The following is a 19,290-nucleotide window of genomic DNA, read 5'->3' on the forward strand; positions in this document are numbered from 1 at the left end:
CGCACTTCCTATTCTATCCCATGGACAAAGAAAGAAGTAGTCAGAAAGGAAATCAATAAAATGTTAGAATGGGATATTATTGAGCCCTCAGATTCTGAATATTGTAACCCTCTTGTGGCGGTAATTAAACCCAATGGTGACATCAGATTGGTGTTGGATGCCAGAGAGATCAATAAGATCATTGTACCTGTACAAACGCGACCGGAGAACCTAGAAGAGTTAGTACAAAAGTTTTATGGTGCCCGCTTCTTAACTTCTTTGGATATGCGTAGTTCATATTGGCAAACTAGAATATCGAAAGAATCTAGAAAATATACTGCATTCGTTTTTCTGGGCCGGAGTTACCAGTTTACTGTCATGCCATTTGGGTTGAAAATAAGCGGTGGTGTTTTCATATCGGCATTAGATACCGTACTGGGCAGAGACCTTTTGAATGAAGTTACTTTATATGTGGATGATTTGCTAATTGCTTCTGAAACTTGGGAGTTTTTGCGAAATTTTTGGAATACGGAGTTACTGTAAATTTGAGCAAATCCAAGTTTGCTCATAACCAATTGAAATTTCTTGGACATATAATCACTCCTGAAGGGATAAAACCAAATCCTAAAAAGATGGATGCGATTAACAGATGTGCTTATCCAAAAAATAGAACGGAATTAAAGTCATTTATCGGCTTAGTTTCATTTTTTCGACGATTTTTACCCAATCAGTTAGGAAGCCAAGACTGTTTGTTACGGCTGTTAAGAAAAAAATGTCATGTGGGAGTGGAATTCCGAATGCTTTTGATAACATCCGCAATGCTTTGACTAATGCTCCACTGTTACATCATCCAAGACTTGATCAAGATTTTTATATTGCTGCGGATGCTTCTGAAACAGGATTGGGTGCCACTCTTTTCCAGATGGACAATCCAGAAGATATCAATACCATCAAAATAATTGGGTTTGCCAGCAGAACACTCTCTAGCTGTGAATGTGCACATTGTACTACTGAATTGGAAGTACTGGCCTTGGTCTGGTCACTTAGAAAGTTTCGCTATTTTGTATATGGAAAGAAGATCATTGTATTCTGCGACCACAAAGCTTTATCTTTTATTTTAACAGGAAGGATGTTCCATTCACGTTTAACCCAGTGGGCCTTGCTACTGCAAGAATATGATATTACGCTCAAATACATCAGAGGGAAAGACAACATCATAGCCGATGCTCTTTCAAGACTACCGAAAAGAAAGAATGACGACGAGTGTGAAGAACGGACTATTGACTTTAAAGTCATGAATTTATCAAGGCAATATTGTGAGAGGCAGATTTCACAGCTATCTCGAAGTCTTCCACAACTACAAGAAGATGATAAGTTGTGGAAAGCCATTAGGCGTGCTGTTGAAAGCAAAACGCTATGTCACTCTCAAGAACAGTATCAATTAAAATCCGGAATATTGTATCGGAGGAAGGATGAAGAAGATGTTTAGAAAGTTTGTGTTCCAAATAAATATTTAGAATCACTAGTATGGCACACTCACTTGAATTGGGGTCATTTTGGTTCCGCTAAATGTACAGCCAAAAGAGCACAATACTGCTATCATCCAAATTTGGGACGTATAGCTACAAATATTATTAAAAAGTGCAAAATATATCAGATGGCGAAACCCATAAACTATTGTCGGAAGATAGAATTACATCCTATCATCCCACAACAACCTTTAATGTTGGTGTCATGTGACGTCTGTGGGCCATGTCCCGTGACACGTGTACGGTTCAAATATGTATTGGCTTTCTATGATCTCTTTTCAAAATATGTGAAATTATATCCTTTGAAAAATCTCCACGTTCGACCCATGTTACGCAAATTTATCAACAACTATATAACTGAGCTTGGCAAACCTATAATGATCTTGACAGACAATGCTGCTTATTATACAAGCAAAGTATGGAGAGACACTATGAAAGAACAAGGAATCCAGCACATTTACATCTCAAGATTTTACCCTTGTGGAAATCCGGTTGAAAGAATCTTCCGAGAGTTGAACAGATTTTTACGGACGTACATACCCAAACAACATTATAAATGGATCGATTGGATTTATGAATTTGAGAAAGTGTATAATGACTTACCACACTTAGCGACAGGTTATTCACCTAACCGAATAGTATTTGGTGAAAGTATTGTGCCAGAATGGGTGAAGAAATTACCTGCGATAGAACAAAAGATTACCAAGAAAGAAGATATGGTGAAGAAGGTCTACGAAAACCTGAAACATCAAGCACAATTGAGAAAAACCCATTTTGAAAAAAATGTAAGAAAGTAGTCACATATGATGTAGGGGAAGAAATTTTATTGAGAAATCACCCAAAAGCATCAACCAGGAAAAGACTGAATAATAAATGGCAATATTTATATACAGGTCCATACAAAATAATGAAAATACCTCATGAAGGGAGCTACCTCCTGGCAGATTGTGATACTGATGCAATTAAAGGCTTGTTCCCTGACATAGACCTGAAGAAGTATTATCAATAATGAGCAAAATATAGATTCAAGAAACACTGAATGATACCAAGACTACACTCAGTGGACTAAATAAAAGCACCAATGGATAAATACGTACTTATACTAACTTACAAAGAAAATTAAAGAATGTACTGACGATTTCCATGAGATACCTTCTTGGTATCAACAACAATGACGACGCTGAAATACGATTTATCCTCTCACCGAACAGCGAGGATGGATGATTTAAAAGTGGAATTAAGAGGAAAAGAAAAGGACCAAATCCTCTCTGGTTAAACAAGTGGCCTGATAAGGGTTTTGGCCTAGGATGCCAATCGTCGAACCCGGCTGTGATCCCTGCCTTGCACAGTCGGTTGAAGACCTGAGGGCTTCATCCAAGAAAAAAAAATGTGGTGTGAATATGAAGTGATTAGTGCGAAGTGCTTCTAAAACAACCTATAAACAAATGTGGAATTTAGTTAAGGGCATTTTGTCTAGGCCCATTAACTCAACTTAAATATTGTAGAGTGTATGTACTGACTTGTTGAGTGAATCTGAGAGTGAGTGTATTCGCCGAAACAAATACCCTCTCCTGTCACAGTACACAAAAAAAAAAAAAAAAAAAAAAAAAATAAGCCTGTTCTGTCTGGAACCCTCTTCAAGACATCACAGTCTGGGGGGCCGTGTAACATTACGAGTCAAGACAGCTGTAACGGAACTTGAATAGCGTAAAGTTATCGTTAAAAATGCACGCCGCGCGATTTGTTACGATTTGGTCGGTCATAATAGTAGTAACATGCTTTTGAATACAAGTAAAATATAACGGCGATACCTGTTTAGCGTTATTGGAAATAATATGTAAGAAATTAATGAGTAAGGTAGCCGATCCTATAAGAAGAGGTAAAATTGGGCATATTAAGGTGTTTTGCTTTATATCGACTAAGCCGATGATACGGCGTCTTTTTTTTCCGTTTACTCTTAGAAAAAAGAAAAAAAAAGAAAAACAAGTAACGAAGTGCTAATTGTGCGTTGTGAAAAATATAGGGGCGAATTTTAAATAGCTACAGTGTATAATCAGATTAACAAATGGACATTCAGTTACGCGAAATAGCCGACAGTGAAGTGTGGTCATTAAATTGAGTACACCTACAGGGCGGTCAATTCCAGGATAAGTCTATTCGCGTCTCACGAGGCACGCGGTATTGAGACCGGTTTTTTTTTTTATTATATCACGGAGAGCGGGCTTCAATTAATAAAAAGGAGAAAAGTTGTATCATTATCATTGACTGTTGGTGTTAAGCAACCAAAACTGTTCATCAAAGGATTTCGGTGAATGAGTGGTGAATGCGAAATGAAACTGTGAACGAAGTTATGTTAAATAAAGCAGAAGAGACAAGACAGTTTGGTCGTATCTGTTATTATTCCATAAAAGTTTGGTCGTATCTGTTATTATTCCATAAACCGTAACATGTACTGTCGTTGTACGAAGCCTTTATAGACGATCGTATGACAATTTGCTTTGAAGGGAACTCGTTACGAGTTAAGTTTTGGGGACCTGGTCAACAGGGGATAGTTCGTAGATCTTAACTACTGCAGCTATTCTGGAATCAGGTGCTACCGTGACCGTTGTGTGTTGTCTATGGCTTAAGGTCATCATATCTCATGCTCTAAGATCGACGCGCCTTTCCTCTTGGTATAACGGTGTCTCACGGTAACAACGACAACGCCGAAGGAAGATACGGTAGACCATCCCCCCACCCCCCCCCCCAGACACCGTCTGCAACAGCTGTTGCAGACGCAGCAGAGGAGCCTGCGGTCCAGCATCTTTAAAAAGACAAACTTGACACGAACCTGATGTTTCCCCTGGAAGGTAACCAGCAGGAAACTTGTCAAAACGTTGCCACGGAATGACGCCTTTTACTCGACAGGTAACCTGAGAGGCCTCCGTCTCGGGACACAGGTATACTGAAACTTGAATTGGGCACTACTTTTATGTTCACAATTTGTTCGATAACATCCAGTTAACAATTGCAGTGTCAAAAATCAAAACAGTGCGTGAGCCACCTGTGACTGAGACAATGGTGGGTCGCACCTAAGACAGTTGTGACAACATTTGTAAGTTTCTAATAATGTCTGTATTCTTCTAATAATCAATGTCTGTATTTTCTGGATTTTTATAAATCCAGCTACAGTTAACTTTATCAAATAGAGACCATTTTATAGAAGCCTTCTTACAACAAAGTATTTAATGTTTTTGCCAGTAGTCATTAGTATTACAATATTTTTAAGAAGTTTCCTTTCCTGTATAAGTATGTTACCTTCCCCACCCACAAGTTGAATATAAGATTAATTTTTTAAAATTGTTATACTGTGCTTTGTCTAATATTCACATAACCTCCAAGAAAAAAGGCACCACAAAGGAATTATCCAACTGGGATGGAAGTCGGTAGATGTGATACACGAGTACGGACGAACAAATGATAATGCTTTCGAAAAAATTGGACGATTTATTCGAGAGAAACAGCTTCAAAAGTTGAACAAGTTAATGATGTGTCGATCCACCTACGGCCCTTAAGGAAGCAGTTCTTTGGCCTGGCATCGAGTGATAGGATTGTCGGATGATCTCCTGAGGGATATTGTACCAAATTGTGTCCAATTGGTACGTTAGATCATCACAAACTTGAGCTGGTCGGAGTGCCCTACCCGTAGAACTCCAAATGATCTCTATTGGGGAGTGATCTGACAACTTCGCTGGCCGAGGTAGGGATTACCGAGCCCGAAGATGAGCAGTAGACACTCTTGCTGTGTGCAGACGGACATAATCTTGCTGAAATGTAAGCCCAGGATAGGTTGACATAAAGGGGAACAAAATGGGATGTAGAATGTTGTCAGTGTACTGCTGCGCTGTATGGGTGCCACAGATAACAACCAAAGGGGTCCTCCTACGTAATGAAATGGCCCCCCTCATTCACAGGCTCTACAACTGTCGAAAGTTGGATCGGCAACCCCCACTGTCCGGGGCATCTCCAGACTCGTCTTTGCTGGGCGTGGAGGCTCATTTTGAAGTGGGATTTATCACTGGAGGCAATTCTTGTTCAATCAGTGAGATTCTATGTGGCAGTGCCCAGCAAAATCATTACGCAGATTGGCACGGGAAAAAGATATTGGGTTGGCAAACTCCTATAAAGTGTTTAGGCAGACATTGAAATTATTCACATACATAGTGACAGTAGTGCACAAATTAAAAGATGCCGATAGTGAAAAGTCGGTCCATTACTGGGAATGGTTTAATCTTTCACTGAGAAGAATATCGTTGATGTTATCGATGTCACCTTCTGTACAGATGAGGCGTGGTTTCACCTCTGCGGTCATGTTAGCACACAAAATACACGATCACAGCTGACGGAGAATTCTTGTGCTGTGCACGAAACGTCATTACGTGTTCAGAAATTTGGAACGTGTGTAGCAGTATCCAGATGGCGCACACATTATTGGACCTTTAGTTTTGGAAGAAACCGTGAATACTGAACATTGCAGTTTAATGATCCACGATTTCATTGGCCAACTGAAGAAAGACTAATTAAACTATCCACGGTTTCAACGCGCTGACGCTACTGTGCGTGCAGTCGGCAACACTGTGCGTGCTCTCACGAGTTTTTTTGGCAGTGTCTCGTCTAACAGAACCTGCGGTCCCCTCACTTGCCAGACCTTACTCCACCAGACTTTCTTCTTTGGGGAGCACCAAACTCTGTAGCGAATCACAATCGGCCATACATGCTTTGTGACTTAAAAACTGCAATAACTGTATACTTACGAAGCATATCACAGTCGGATCGGCAGAAAGTTTTTACAAACGAATTAAGTGAGGTCAGACTTAATATCTCCCCTACACATAGTTGCTGACATATGTTGTAACTCAGGTGCTGACAGGTTACCAAACTATCGGTTGAATAAGTCGCTGTTCCAAAATATTAACACAAATTCTTTACATAAGAGCGGAAAAACCGATAAAGCCCACCTTGGGGAACGTCAGTTTGGGTTCAGGATAAATGTGGGCAAACGAGAGCAATACTGACACTACGACTTATCTTACAAGATAGGTTGATGAAAGGCAAACCTATGCTTATAGCATTTGTAGACTTAGAAGAGCTTTTGACAATGTTGGCCAGAATATGCTCTGTGGAATTCTGTACATAGCAGGGGCATAATACAGGGAGTGAAAGGCTATTTACAACTTGTACAGAAACTAGATGGCAGTTCAAGAATCGAGGGATATGAAGGGGAAGCAGTGGTTGAGAAGGGAGGGTGACAGGGTTGTAACGTATTGCCGATATTATTATTTCTGTATATTGACGAAGCAGTAAAGGAAACTAAAGAAAAATTAAGAGAAGGAGTTAAAGTTCAATGAGAAGAAATAAAAACTTTGAAATTATGTCAGAAACAGCAAAGGACTTGGAAGAGCACTTGAACGGAATGGACAGTGTCTTGAAAGGTGAGGAGTGTAAGCTGAACATCAACAAAAGCAAAACAATGATAGTAGAACGCAGTCGAATTAAATCAGATGATGCTGAGGGAATTAGATTAGCAAATGACACACTTAAAGTAGTACGAGTTTTGCTATTTGGGCATTAAAAAAACTGACGATGGCTGATGTTGAGAGGAATGGTGGTTTTGCAGAAAAGAAATTTGTTAACATGGAGTATAGATTTAAGTGTTAGGAAGTCTTTTCTGAAAGTTTTTGTGCGGATTGTATCCGTGTACGGAAATGAAACATGGATGACAAACAGTTTAGACAAGAAGCGAATAGAGGTTTTTAAAATGTGGTGTCACATAATAATGCTGAAGACTAGATGGGTAGATCATGTAACTAATTAGGAGGTACTGAATAGGAGATTTGCAGATGACATGGTTGTGATGGCAGAGAGTGCAAGAGATATGGAACAAATGTTAGATGATCTAAACACAAAATTAGAAGAATATGGAATGAAGATCAACAAGAAGAAAACGAAAAGCATGGTAAGTGGAGGAAAGGGGAGAAAATGCCGTATGAAAGTAGGGGGAGAGGAAATAGAGCAAGTGAACAACTTCAGTTACTTGGGAAGTGTAATAATGGATGGATGATATGTATTGCTCAACAGAAATTAGGAAAAGAATTGCAATGGCAAAAGAAGGTATCAAGAGGAAACAGAAATTAATTTGTGAACCACTAAACAAAGATCTGAGCAATTGACTTGACAAATGTTACTTCTGGAGCATTGCACTTATATGGTGCGGGGACCTGGACGTTGAGGAAGGAAGATGAAAGATGATTGGAGACACTAGAGATGTGGATACGGAGAAGAATGGAAAAAGTTAAATGGGAAGACGGAGTAAGGAATGAAGAAGTATTGAGAAGAGTTGGAGAAGAAAGAAACATGCTGAAAGTTATCAGAAAGAGAGAACTGAACTGGATTGGACATTGTTTGAGGAGGGACTGTTTATTGAAGGAATGAATAGAAAGAATGGTGGTGGGAAAAAGGGGAAGAGGAAAAAGAAGATATCAGATGCTGGACAATATAAAAGGAGACAAATATTCAGAAATGAAAAGACTGGATGTGGACAGACAAAAGTGGAAGAGGCTTAACCGATGACAAGACCTGCCGTAAGGCAAAATACCGTACTACTACTACTACTACTACTACTACTAGAATAGGACTGGAGAGAAAAGAAATTTGTGGCACAAGCTGAATAGAAGAAGGGATCAGTTGATAGGACACATTCTGAGACATCAAGGGATAACTGATTTAGTATTGGAGGGGAGTTTTGAGGGGATAAAAATCATAGGAGATGGAGGGATGAGTACAGTAAGCAGGTTCAGAAGGATGTAGGTTGCAGTAGTTATTCATAAATGAACAGACTTGAGCAGGATAGAGTAGGACGGAGAGCTGCATCAAACCAGTCTTCAGACTGAGGACCACAACAACAACAACAACAACAACAACACATTGAAAGTGCAAGGTGCACAGCAATTTTCTGAACATACTGTACAGAGAAGTATTACAGAGTTGTAGATAAGAGTCTCTGCCCTCTGCAGCATGTTGTAGATTGTTGCTGTATTATTTACTTTTCCTTCTACAACATTCATTTAGTTGTAAGAGCCCAGAGAGTCTTGCCGATACAACTGTCATATCGTCGACTGTCGTCTCCCGTACAGCTCGCGAGTTGACGCGGCTAGACATTTCGCACAAGGTGGACGACTCGAGCGGGTCGATCGGGCGGCGCTACGCCCGGACTGACGAGGTGGCCATCCCGTTTGGCGTGACAGTCGACTTCGACACGCTGAAGGAGCCCCACTCGGCTACGCTCCGCGAGCGGGACTCCATGGGACAGGTCCGCGTGCCGGTGAGTACCATCTGCCATTGACAGTAGTGGAACAGCGCACGTGTGCACACATGTGCGCACGCTCACACACACACACACACACACACACACACACACACACACACACACACACAGAGTACAGAGAGAGAGAGAGAGAGAGAGAGAGAGAGAGAGAGAGAGAGAGAGTCTGACAGGTTAGTTTAGTTATCCTTGAAGGAATCTTTGTGTTGCATCCGGACCTTAGGTTTTCCAGGATCCCACTGATTCTGTCGTGTCACATGCTTGTACTCCAGAACTCTCATGTTGTCTGTTGTAGCTGCTGCGCCTGTGTTCCAACTTATTTGTCTGTCTGTTACTTGCTGTAAGTGCACAGGAGGTATCTGCATTCATCTCCAGTTACCCAAACTGCCTTTATTCCAGGAGTAATAGTGCTACAAGGTGGGCAGAAAAACTACTGTGAGGTTTAGAATGCAGGGGATGAGCTGCTGGCAGAAGTGAAGCTGAGAGAGTGGGTTGTGAGTTGAGCTCAGACAGTTGACCAGGGTGTATATGCCCCGGGATACCTGCAAAATCCAGGAAAAACCCGGAAAGTTTTTTTCATCTGGTAAAAATCTGGAAATTTTTTTCATCTGGGTAAAACCTTGGACTTCTTTCCAATTCTGGGAATTTTTCATTCTTTCAGTTTTCAGTTAATTTTTTGTACCTTTGACTGGTAATAACTGATACTCTGACAAAGAATTTTACTTTAGCTCGCTTTTGCAGTGGAATACTGCAGTAATAAAACATAAACAACAGAACAACAGAATAGCACTAAAGTAAAACTTTAATTGCAAAGAAAATGTGCCATTTATAACAACAAACACAGTGCGACAGCAAAATGCGGCAAATGCTTTATGGCAAAGACTTGTGTAGCAAGACGAATTATGTTACGTGTGAGAGAATGGGTGATGAATTTCTTAAATCATCGAGCATTTGAATTGCATTCGAAAATTAACACTTTGCGGGCCACCCACTTAGACAAATGTTGGGCACAGAAGACCAGCCATTTATGCCATTATTTAAAACTTACCAGCATATGATATGTCTTAAAGGACTAAAAAAGATCAAGTTTCATTGTCAGTTTTTCATACTTATTTTATGAGGGCCTCTTTTTTTTTCTTAAAGTTTTGATAGGTTATAAATAATAGACAAGTTCATAGAAAACAATTGGTTTATTACCAAAAGTTTTTTACACTTATGGTTACTTTACAACATAATCACCGAAAAGATTGAGACATTTATTGTAGTTGTGGACAAGCTTTGCAATACCCTCTTAAAAAAATGTTGCCGCCAATGATTTCAAATCAACATTGATGTTGATTTGAAGATCTTTGTTGGTTTGAAAGTACTGCCCTCCTAGCCACATCTTCAGTTCAGGGAAAAGGCGCAAGTTGCTGGGCGTCGGGTCAGAACTGTACAGCGGATGATTGAAAATGTCCCATTGCAATTGTTAAAGGAGCAGTTCAGTTGTGCCGGCACGTTTTTGGGACCCAACGAGCACAAGGCTTTTTGTAGCCTAAATGTTCAGTAACAATAGGGTGTACGACAGATCTTGAAACTTCCGGAATTTCCATAGACGAAGCAGTTATGGTGAACCTACGATTTTCTCTAACCATTCTGTCAACTCGTTCAAAAGTTCGGCTGTAACGACAGACTTGCGTCCTCGGCCCCCTTCATCGTGCACGTCATTTCACCATCTTTAAACTTTCGACACCATTCGTGCACAGCACCGTCAGTCGTGAAGTTATCACCATACACTCGGCTCATCTTCCAATGAATTTCTGCTGCGCTATTCCCTTCTGCTTGCAGAAACTTAATTACACTTCGTAATTCACACTTGGCGGGAGCAATAATGACGGCAGCTATGTTTACATTGCTGTAGTGCAATGCAATCTGATGCCTTGAGGTCAGCAATGGCGGAGCGTGTAGTGCAAGAGTGTGCAGTAGCATACAGTGCATGTCCACTTTCTGCCGTTCGTGTAACTTCTATACTAAGTGATCGGAGGTTGGGAAAAAAAACCTCTTGTACTTCTTTCATAGATTACAATAGAAAAAAGTACAATTATCCTTCAAGAAAAGTGTGAGGTGAATTCCTGAGCAGTTTCACACTTAATTGGCTTTTCCGTGGAAAAGTCAAAGTGCTGGATCGATCATTTACTCAGCGAGGTAACCCACAAAAAGTTCAGGGTACGGGAGTGAAATTTATAATCGCGCTTTTCAGAAATATTCAGCTGCTGCCATTTAAACAGTGCTCTTAGGATGCTGCATAGGTATACTGTATGTGTATTAATTTAATCCATTAACTTTTCCTATTTATGTGTTTGTGCTACTAGCAGCTATGTTGCTATTGGTTGTCTACATCACGTGTATTGTACTCTGAATATCTGCTGTCATTGGCTGGTGAGGTCACGGGATGTGAGTTATGATTGGCTGACAAAAGTACATCACAATCTTTATTTCTAGCAAAGATCTTTCCCAAATGCCCTTTTTTTCCCTGAGTTTCATTTCGTAAAGTGCTGGGAAGTTGTACACTGGTGTATAAAACCTTTACCATTCTAAGGATTTTTAAGTTTTACAGCTCCAAGGGAAAGTGCATTGTCACTTACACATGGAAGAAAATGTACTTCCACACAGGGTACAGTGTATTTTCACCTGGGAAAAGTGGATTTTTCACCAAGAGAGAAACATATTTCTAACTGTAGAATGCAGGAAAAATCAGTTTTGTTTTCTTGTTTGCATGTAAACCTTTTTCACTTGGTAGAGCACTTGCCTACAAAAGCTAAAGGTACCAGACTGAAGTCCTGGCACACAGTTTCAGTCTGTCAGGAAGCTTCAAAAATTTGAAATTTTTGCCATTGAGGATTTCTCATCTACTGGAGGTTATTACACGATGAAGCAACATGATACAGGATGACACCAGAGGATGGATAACGACAGAATTTTTGGGGGTGGCAAGAGCTTATAACTTACAGAATTGATGATAAAACTGTAAATAAACTATTGTTTTGTTTTTATTGTTTTGGTGTCAAGCCAAAGATTTAACCAGAAATATTTCCGTATACTCAGAAAATACAAGTCAGGCCTTTTTCTTTTTTTAGCACATGCGTATGCGTGTGTGCACATGCATGCACGAGTGTTTCTGTCAGTCAGGCTAAAAGTTTCCTACAGTCGAATTATGAGCACCCCCCCATGAACCATGGACCTTGCCGTTGGTGGGGAGGCTTTCGTGCCTAAACGATACAGATAGCCATACCGTAGGTGCAACCACAACGGAGGGGTCTCTGTTGAGATGCCAGACAAACGTGTGGTTCCTGAAGAGGGGCAGCAGCCTTTTCAGTAGTTGCAGGGGCAACAGTCCGGATGATTGACTGATCTGGCCCTGTAACACTAACTAAAACGGCCTTGCTGTGCTGGTACTGCGAACGGCTGAAAGCAAGGGGAAACTACAGCCGTAATTTTTCCCGAGGGCATGCAGCTTTACTGTATGGTTAAATGATGGTGGCGTCCTCTTGGGTAAAATATTCCGGAGGTAAAATAGCCCCCCATTCGGATCTCCGGGCGGGGACTACTCAAGAGGACGTCGTTATCAGGAGAAAGAAAACTGGCGTTCTACGGATTGGAGCGTGAAATGTCGGATCCCTTAATCGGTCAGGAAGGTTAGAAAATTTAAAAAGGGAAATGGATAGGTTAAAGTTAGATATAGTGGGAATTGGTGAAGTTCGGTGGCAGGAGGAACAAGACTTCTGGTCAGGTGAATACAGGGTAATAAATGCGAAATCAAATAGTGGTACTGCAGGAGTAGGTTTAATAATGAATAAAAAAAATAGGAGTGTGGGTAAGCTACTACAAACAGCATAGTGAATGCATTATTGTGGCCAAGATAGACACGAAGCCCATGCCTACTACAGGTACAAGTAGTACAAGTTTATATGCCAACTAGCTCTGCAGATGAAGAAATTGATGAAATGTATGATGAGGTAAAGGAAATTATTCAGATAGTGAAGAAAGATGAAAATTTAATAGTCATGGGTGACTGGAATTCGAGAGTAGGAAAAGGGAGAGAAGAAAACGTAGTAGGTGAATATGGATTGGGGGTAAGAAATGAAAGAGGAAGCCGCCTGGTGGAATTTTGCACAGAGCATAACTTAATCGTAGCTAACACTTGGTTCAAGAATCATAAAAGAAGGTTGTGTACATGGAAGAACCCTGGAGATACTAAAAGGTATCAGATAGATTATATAATGGTAAGACAGAGATTTAGGAACCAAGTTTTAAATTGTAAGACATTTCCAGGGGCAGATGTGGACTCTGACTACAATCTATTGGTTATGAACTGTAGATTAAAACTGAAGAAACTGCTAATTGTTGTAGTATTTGTGAATTTCTATTGCTTCTCTATACATGCGCGTGTGATAATGGGATGTTCGTGCTAGAACGCTTGTCTCATTAAATTTAATTTCATGATTCCCATCTCGAAAAACATGCTCAGCTACGGCCGATGTATATGAAATAGCTTCGTTTACAGGCTGACATAGTGGCTTTATTTAAAGACTGCTTGACGACAACTTATTTCCAGTAAACAACAAGTTTTACGAACAGATCGACGGGGGTGGCGATGTGAAGCCCTCTCAGCCCAGCTGTTGCCAATTTATTTATGGAGATCTTCGAACAGCGAGAGCTGCGGACTGCCAGAAAAAAGCCTGCTAAATGGTACTGGTATGTTGATGACACATTTGTAGTGTGGACTCATGGTGAAGAAGAGTTGGATGTCTTCTCGGTGCATCTGAACAGTATTAACCCGAAAATACAGTTTATGATGGAGAAAGAGAGCAACAGTCACCTCAATTTCCTGGATGTGTCGGTAATTAAACGGGTGGACAGGATGCTGGGCCACAAGGTATATAGAAAAACACTGACACGGATCTATACCTCCACAAGGAGTCTAACCATCATCCTAGGCAAAAAGAGGTGACATGAAAACCTTGGTGGACAGAGCTAACAAAATCTGCGAGCCGGCTTACTTACAAGATGAACTGAATCACCTACGTTCAGCCTTTTTCAAAAACTGATATACCAGCAACGAAATTGATCGAGCCCTCCATCAAAGAAGAAAAGAAACTAGAAGTCCAGAGCAACAACCGCCACCTACTGGAAAAGTTTTCCTACCATTTATTAATAAGGTTACGGACCGTGTCGGGAAAGTTCTGGCCAAGTATGGGATCGAAACAATCTTCAGACCCACCAAGAAGATTAAGGAATATTTAAGAACTGCAAAAGACGCCCGACATCCCCTAGCAACACCTGGGGTATACAAAATTCCATGCAGTTGTGGACAAGTATATATTGGAACAACGAAAAGAAGTGTAAACACCCGCTTAGCCGAACATAAAAGAAACTGTCGCTTAGGACACATCGAAAAATCAGCTGTAGCTGAGCGTGTTTTTCGAGATGGGAATCATGAAATTAAATTTAATGGGACAAGCGTTGTAGCACGAACATCCCATTATCATGCGCGCATGTATAGAGAAGCAAGAGAAATTCACAAACACCACAACAATTTCAATAGAAAAGAGGAAGTTTTAAAGCTGGACAAAATATGGATGTCGACATTGCGCCAGCAGAATAACAATCGATTACTCTTAATCGAGAATAATGATGCCTTCCAAAGATAGGCATACCGTCAGCATCACATGACGAATGGTGGTGCCCTCTATTTGCTCTATAAATGCTAGAGTACCTGGAGCCCCAGTGGCAGTAGCCGGACGACATCAGAAGATATCTCCCGCAGATGGAGACGAAACGTCAGGTGGAAATTTTATACATCGACCACGGCCTCTCAGCCCGGAAGTTGCAACTGAAGACAACACCGGCTGTGAAAGCCTACATTGTATGATATGTAATTTTTCTTTAAATTCTTGGATCAGCTCAATGTAATCTGAACAAGTCAAGCATTGCTTGCTTGTGGATGGTTGCTCCAGTTCACTGGGATCAAGTCCTCCCACTTTTGCAATTTTCTTAATAATTGCATCTTCAACTTGATGTATTTTGCGCGTTGCATATCCTTTTGTATCCCTTGCACCAATTCGTTGAAATTTTAATGGTGATATTCCAACAGATGTTAAGCTTGTATTCAAATTGTGACCAACATTAGTTTCATCATCTTCCTCTGACTGATATGTAATGTCCATCTGTGAATATTTCAGTGTATCAAATTCTTTTTACAGGAAGGGCACATTTTTTGGCCTGTTTTAATATCAGACACGGTTATCCTTTTTAGTAGGTCAGCTTTTTCTATGTTGATGGAGCGCAAGCTTTTTTGTGCAGTATGGTTTTTCTTGCCAAATGGGTTGCAGCATGATCATTTGAAAAAATGAGTAAAGCTTCATGATGGGAACATAGTTGAGTATTTTCAGTAGAGTGTAAACCACTCTGTCTAGTAAGTAATTCCGGTTCTTCTAAGGAAAGTTGCTTTACAGCTTTCAGTCCTTTTAAGGCACTGTATGTCGTTAAATGGCATGGGGAATCAGTATTTCCAAAACTGCATACATTAACTTGATCTTGTTCTTCCATTTTAGCAACAACTTGATATGCTTCAGACACTAAAATCCAATTGTCGAGTCCTAAATAAAGAAAGTAAATAAAAGTAATAAGCATTCAGCTTCCCAAAAATTATGTAGCAGTCTCTAGTACAGTTAGATGGTTAAATTTAGCAATGAACCTGTCACAAACAGGTTTAAAATTGCCGGATAAACAGCAAAATGAATATTTAAACAATGAGGACATAATCAACAAAATTACAAATTTTAGGCAACATTTTTGCACCTTACCCAAAGAGACACCAAAATGAAAATAAGTTTTTCTAATGAATGAAATGTGCTCTGTTGAATGGTGTTAATGAATGTAATGTGTAAGGTGTCCATTTTGAGATACATGACTTTGAACACTGGTATATTTTGATACATTCATGTTTTTTAGCAAATTTGCAGGATGGTAGCACAGTAATTAAACACACAAGCCAGGCCAAAATTTGTGATATACTAAATACCCAGACAGACAGTAGTTTGGCGAAAGCCCAGGTCCATAGTGCACTTTCTCCACAACTTATGCCTCGTTAAACTATGGGGCAAATTTCTAGCGACATGATTTGTTACCCACTTTGAACTGAGATTATGCCAAATGCATTGCTTTCTGGACTCTACTTGCAACATTTGTGTGTAGAGCACACAAAGTTGTACCACTATACCCAGATGCCAGAGTCTAGATCTTTTACAATAGGAACAGTGGAATGCCAAATTTGACGATTTCTTCATGACTTTTCGGTCTCTGTAAAAGTGGTCTTCATGAAAATGGCTCTAGCACCTCAACCAAGTTACAGGTGAGCCTGAAACTTTGCATAAGTTCATGTAGGGCCCTCAGGTACATTGTGTACAAATTTCATCGAAATTGAAGATGGTCGAGCTGGGAGCCCTAGGACACTTCACGTGGAATGACCATTAATCTGTCCGCCCCAGTAGCTGAGTGGTCAGCGTGACGGATTGCCGTCCTCTGGGCCCGGGTTCGATTCCCGGCTGGGTCGGAGATTTTCTCCGCTCAGGGACTGGGTGTTGTGTTGTGTTCATCATCATTTCATCCCCATCCGGCATGCAGGTCGCCCAATGTGGCGCCGAACGTAATAAGACCTGCGATATGGCGGCCGGACCTGCCCCGCGAGGGGCCTCCCGGCCAATGACGCCAAACGCTCATTTCCATTTACCATTAATCTATACTGCTTCATACATCATTTTGACTTGAAGCCCTTTTAACATTGTTTAGTTTTCTCCTTTTTGGTTGCTTCATACTTTGTTTCTCTTTTTCTTTTAACTTTATCCTTTTTTTAAAAGTTTTTTCTTCAATAACCACTTTCTAAGGTGTTGGAAGTCAATGTAATTCTTTTCCGTTTTTGTGATTATTTTCCGTTTTTAGTGTGCAGTGTTTTTCAAGAAGGGTCTTTTGGGAAACCATGAAACTCCTTTTGTAAGATGTATCATTTGCTGGGGCTACTGTTATCAGCGTACAAACTGCAACTGGCTGCTTCAGTGTTTTACATGTTAGCTTCCAAAATGTTTGGAGGGGTAGCACATCTATCTGAATTCGATGGTTCTCCTGGATTTGGCACCATCAGAATTGAGTGACTTTCTGCTGACTTACAAAAATCCAACTCATTGAAGATGTTAATATAAAGTGAATAAATCCCACATTATCGAAGCCCAGGAGTTACATTTGTTGGTGTCATTGCCTCAAGAAAACTTTCACCAACACATTCTGTAAGTTGATAAATTGTCATAGGCTAGAATTTTTTTTAGCATTCATCAGTTTCTCTGTGTAGTAAAGTGTTTCACTGTGTAGTAAAGTCAACACAATTTAAAAATTTTGTTAAGATTTGTAGCATACATATCTACCACATCTGAAATCGGCCAGTGTATAGCTAAAATCACAAAATAGCAAATTACGTTTAACTCTATGTATAATGGAAAATGTAAAACTTGTAAGTAGATGTTAACGGTAATTTCTGACTATCAAAACACTACAATAACATATAAAAAAGAATACAGCTTACAAAAGTTTCCACCAATATTACAGTCAAATATGTCTTTGGCAAAGATCAACAAATTGTGATAAAAACATGAAGGAAAAACATTACTATAAGCATATTAAAATCTTTTGATAGTTGACAATTCATGCGCTGAAACCAGCTTCCTCCAGTCAGAGCGCTCAGCATCACCCCCCAACCTGACACACACACACACACACACACACACACACACACACACACACACACACACAATGATCTAATGAAACACACATTTCATATACAGCAAAATTAAACACTACTGGATGCTTCCACATGAAACATGATTCAGTGTCACATTTGCAGTTACCATTCTCACAGAGCTCAGCTTACACGAGATAAGCTTTGCAGAACATTGCATGTGAAACTGAGTTTTTGAAGGCTGCAGTTCACCATTGTGACTGGTTGATCACAGTGAAAAATATAAAAAATTGGCTCACTGTTGTGCTTTAGTGCAGTAGTTACTGTATTAGTCTGTCATGTTGAAGGTCATAGGTTTGTAGCCCGACAAGTGTTGTAAAATTTTTTATATAATCTAATCAAATGAGTTTGATTATCAGACTTCTTTGCAGATTAAAACTATGTGCTGGGTTTTAACAGTTCCATAAGACCACACATAATAAACGTGAAGGATTCAGTTCAGTGATAATTTTAGGTGCTTACGAGCAGCCGCGCGACCATGAAATCAAAGTTTTCTCACCTCCCGCCTAACTATCATAATACTTGCAGTGGATCCTGATGGAGTTTGGAATTCCTGCGTGATGATCTGCCTATTACACATTACGACGCTCTTTAACCGTCGGCGGTCTCTGTCAGTCTACAGATGAGGTCGGCCTGTACGCTTTTGTGCTGTACATTTGCCTTCACATTTCTACCTCACTATCACATCGGAAACAGTGGACCTACGGATGTTTAGGAGAGGAAATCTCGCTTACAGGCATGTCACACAAGTGACACCCAATCACTTGACCACGTCCAAAGTCCGTGAGTTCCGTGGAGCAACCCATTCTGCTCTCTGACGATGTCTAATGACTACTGAGGTCACTGATATGGAGTACCTGGCAGAAGGTAGCACAGTGAACCTAACATGAAAAACGGGTAGCACAGTGAACCTAACATGAAAATCGTTTATTTTCAGTGGTGTCCGGATACTTTTGAGCACATAGTGTACCAGATTGATTTTCGCTTATAACTTTCAACTCATTTGTTTCCAAACCAGGGGGCTTATCTCAAACTGATACATTTACCCATCTCCAACATCCCTGAAAGTGTGTAATACCATCACAGAATTACTCTGTATTTAAATACATTTACAGGCACCGGGGCCTGTAACTTTGATGTTCTATAGAGTCGTTGGATGGCATTTTTGGATACGGGTTCCTATGTGAAACTTGATGTACTAAGTCCCCTCTTCAAGGTCTAGGAACGTGCAATACAAATTGTGAAAGACCCTGTACATCTTGCATTGCAATCCGCATAAGTATCAGCATCACAAGTTTTAAAGCAAAAAATGGTTGGGCTGATATACATTAAAATTATAGCTGAATTAAGTAAGATTGAAACTGGTTAAATTTGCAGATAGGGAGGACATCAGACAATAAAACCTTTATCTACATTACTGAACCTCAGAGTAATAGGCACGACATGAGGTGTTACCAGAAACAGTAGTTCTGCAGCATAGTCTCCTGCCATACGGAAACAATGAAGCACCAGCAAGGGAGAAGAAATTTAAATGAAACTTCACACATTGAGTGTGTCTGTTACATTATTTCAGTGATAACAAAGTCAAGTTAACT

General features: G+C 40.2%; 1 protein-coding gene across 2 annotated transcripts in view; it reads left to right on the plus strand.

The window, feature by feature from the left end:
• LOC124720495 (glycine--tRNA ligase) overlaps window positions 1-19,290 on the plus strand; it is a 148,386-nt gene that overhangs the window by 124,954 nt on the left and 4,142 nt on the right. For both annotated transcript variants that reach the window (XR_007006175.1, XM_047245854.1), the window contains exon 12: window positions 8,681-8,868. Coding sequence is in view for 1 of the 2 variants with exons in the window: in XM_047245854.1 (XP_047101810.1) it covers window positions 8,681-8,868 (188 nt within the window). In the remaining variant the exon portion in view is untranslated. The remainder of the gene's footprint in view (window positions 1-8,680; window positions 8,869-19,290) is intronic.

This window comes from Schistocerca piceifrons, chromosome 11 (genome assembly GCF_021461385.2).
Source record: "Schistocerca piceifrons isolate TAMUIC-IGC-003096 chromosome 11, iqSchPice1.1, whole genome shotgun sequence".
Classification (NCBI taxonomy): domain Eukaryota; kingdom Metazoa; phylum Arthropoda; class Insecta; order Orthoptera; family Acrididae; genus Schistocerca; species Schistocerca piceifrons.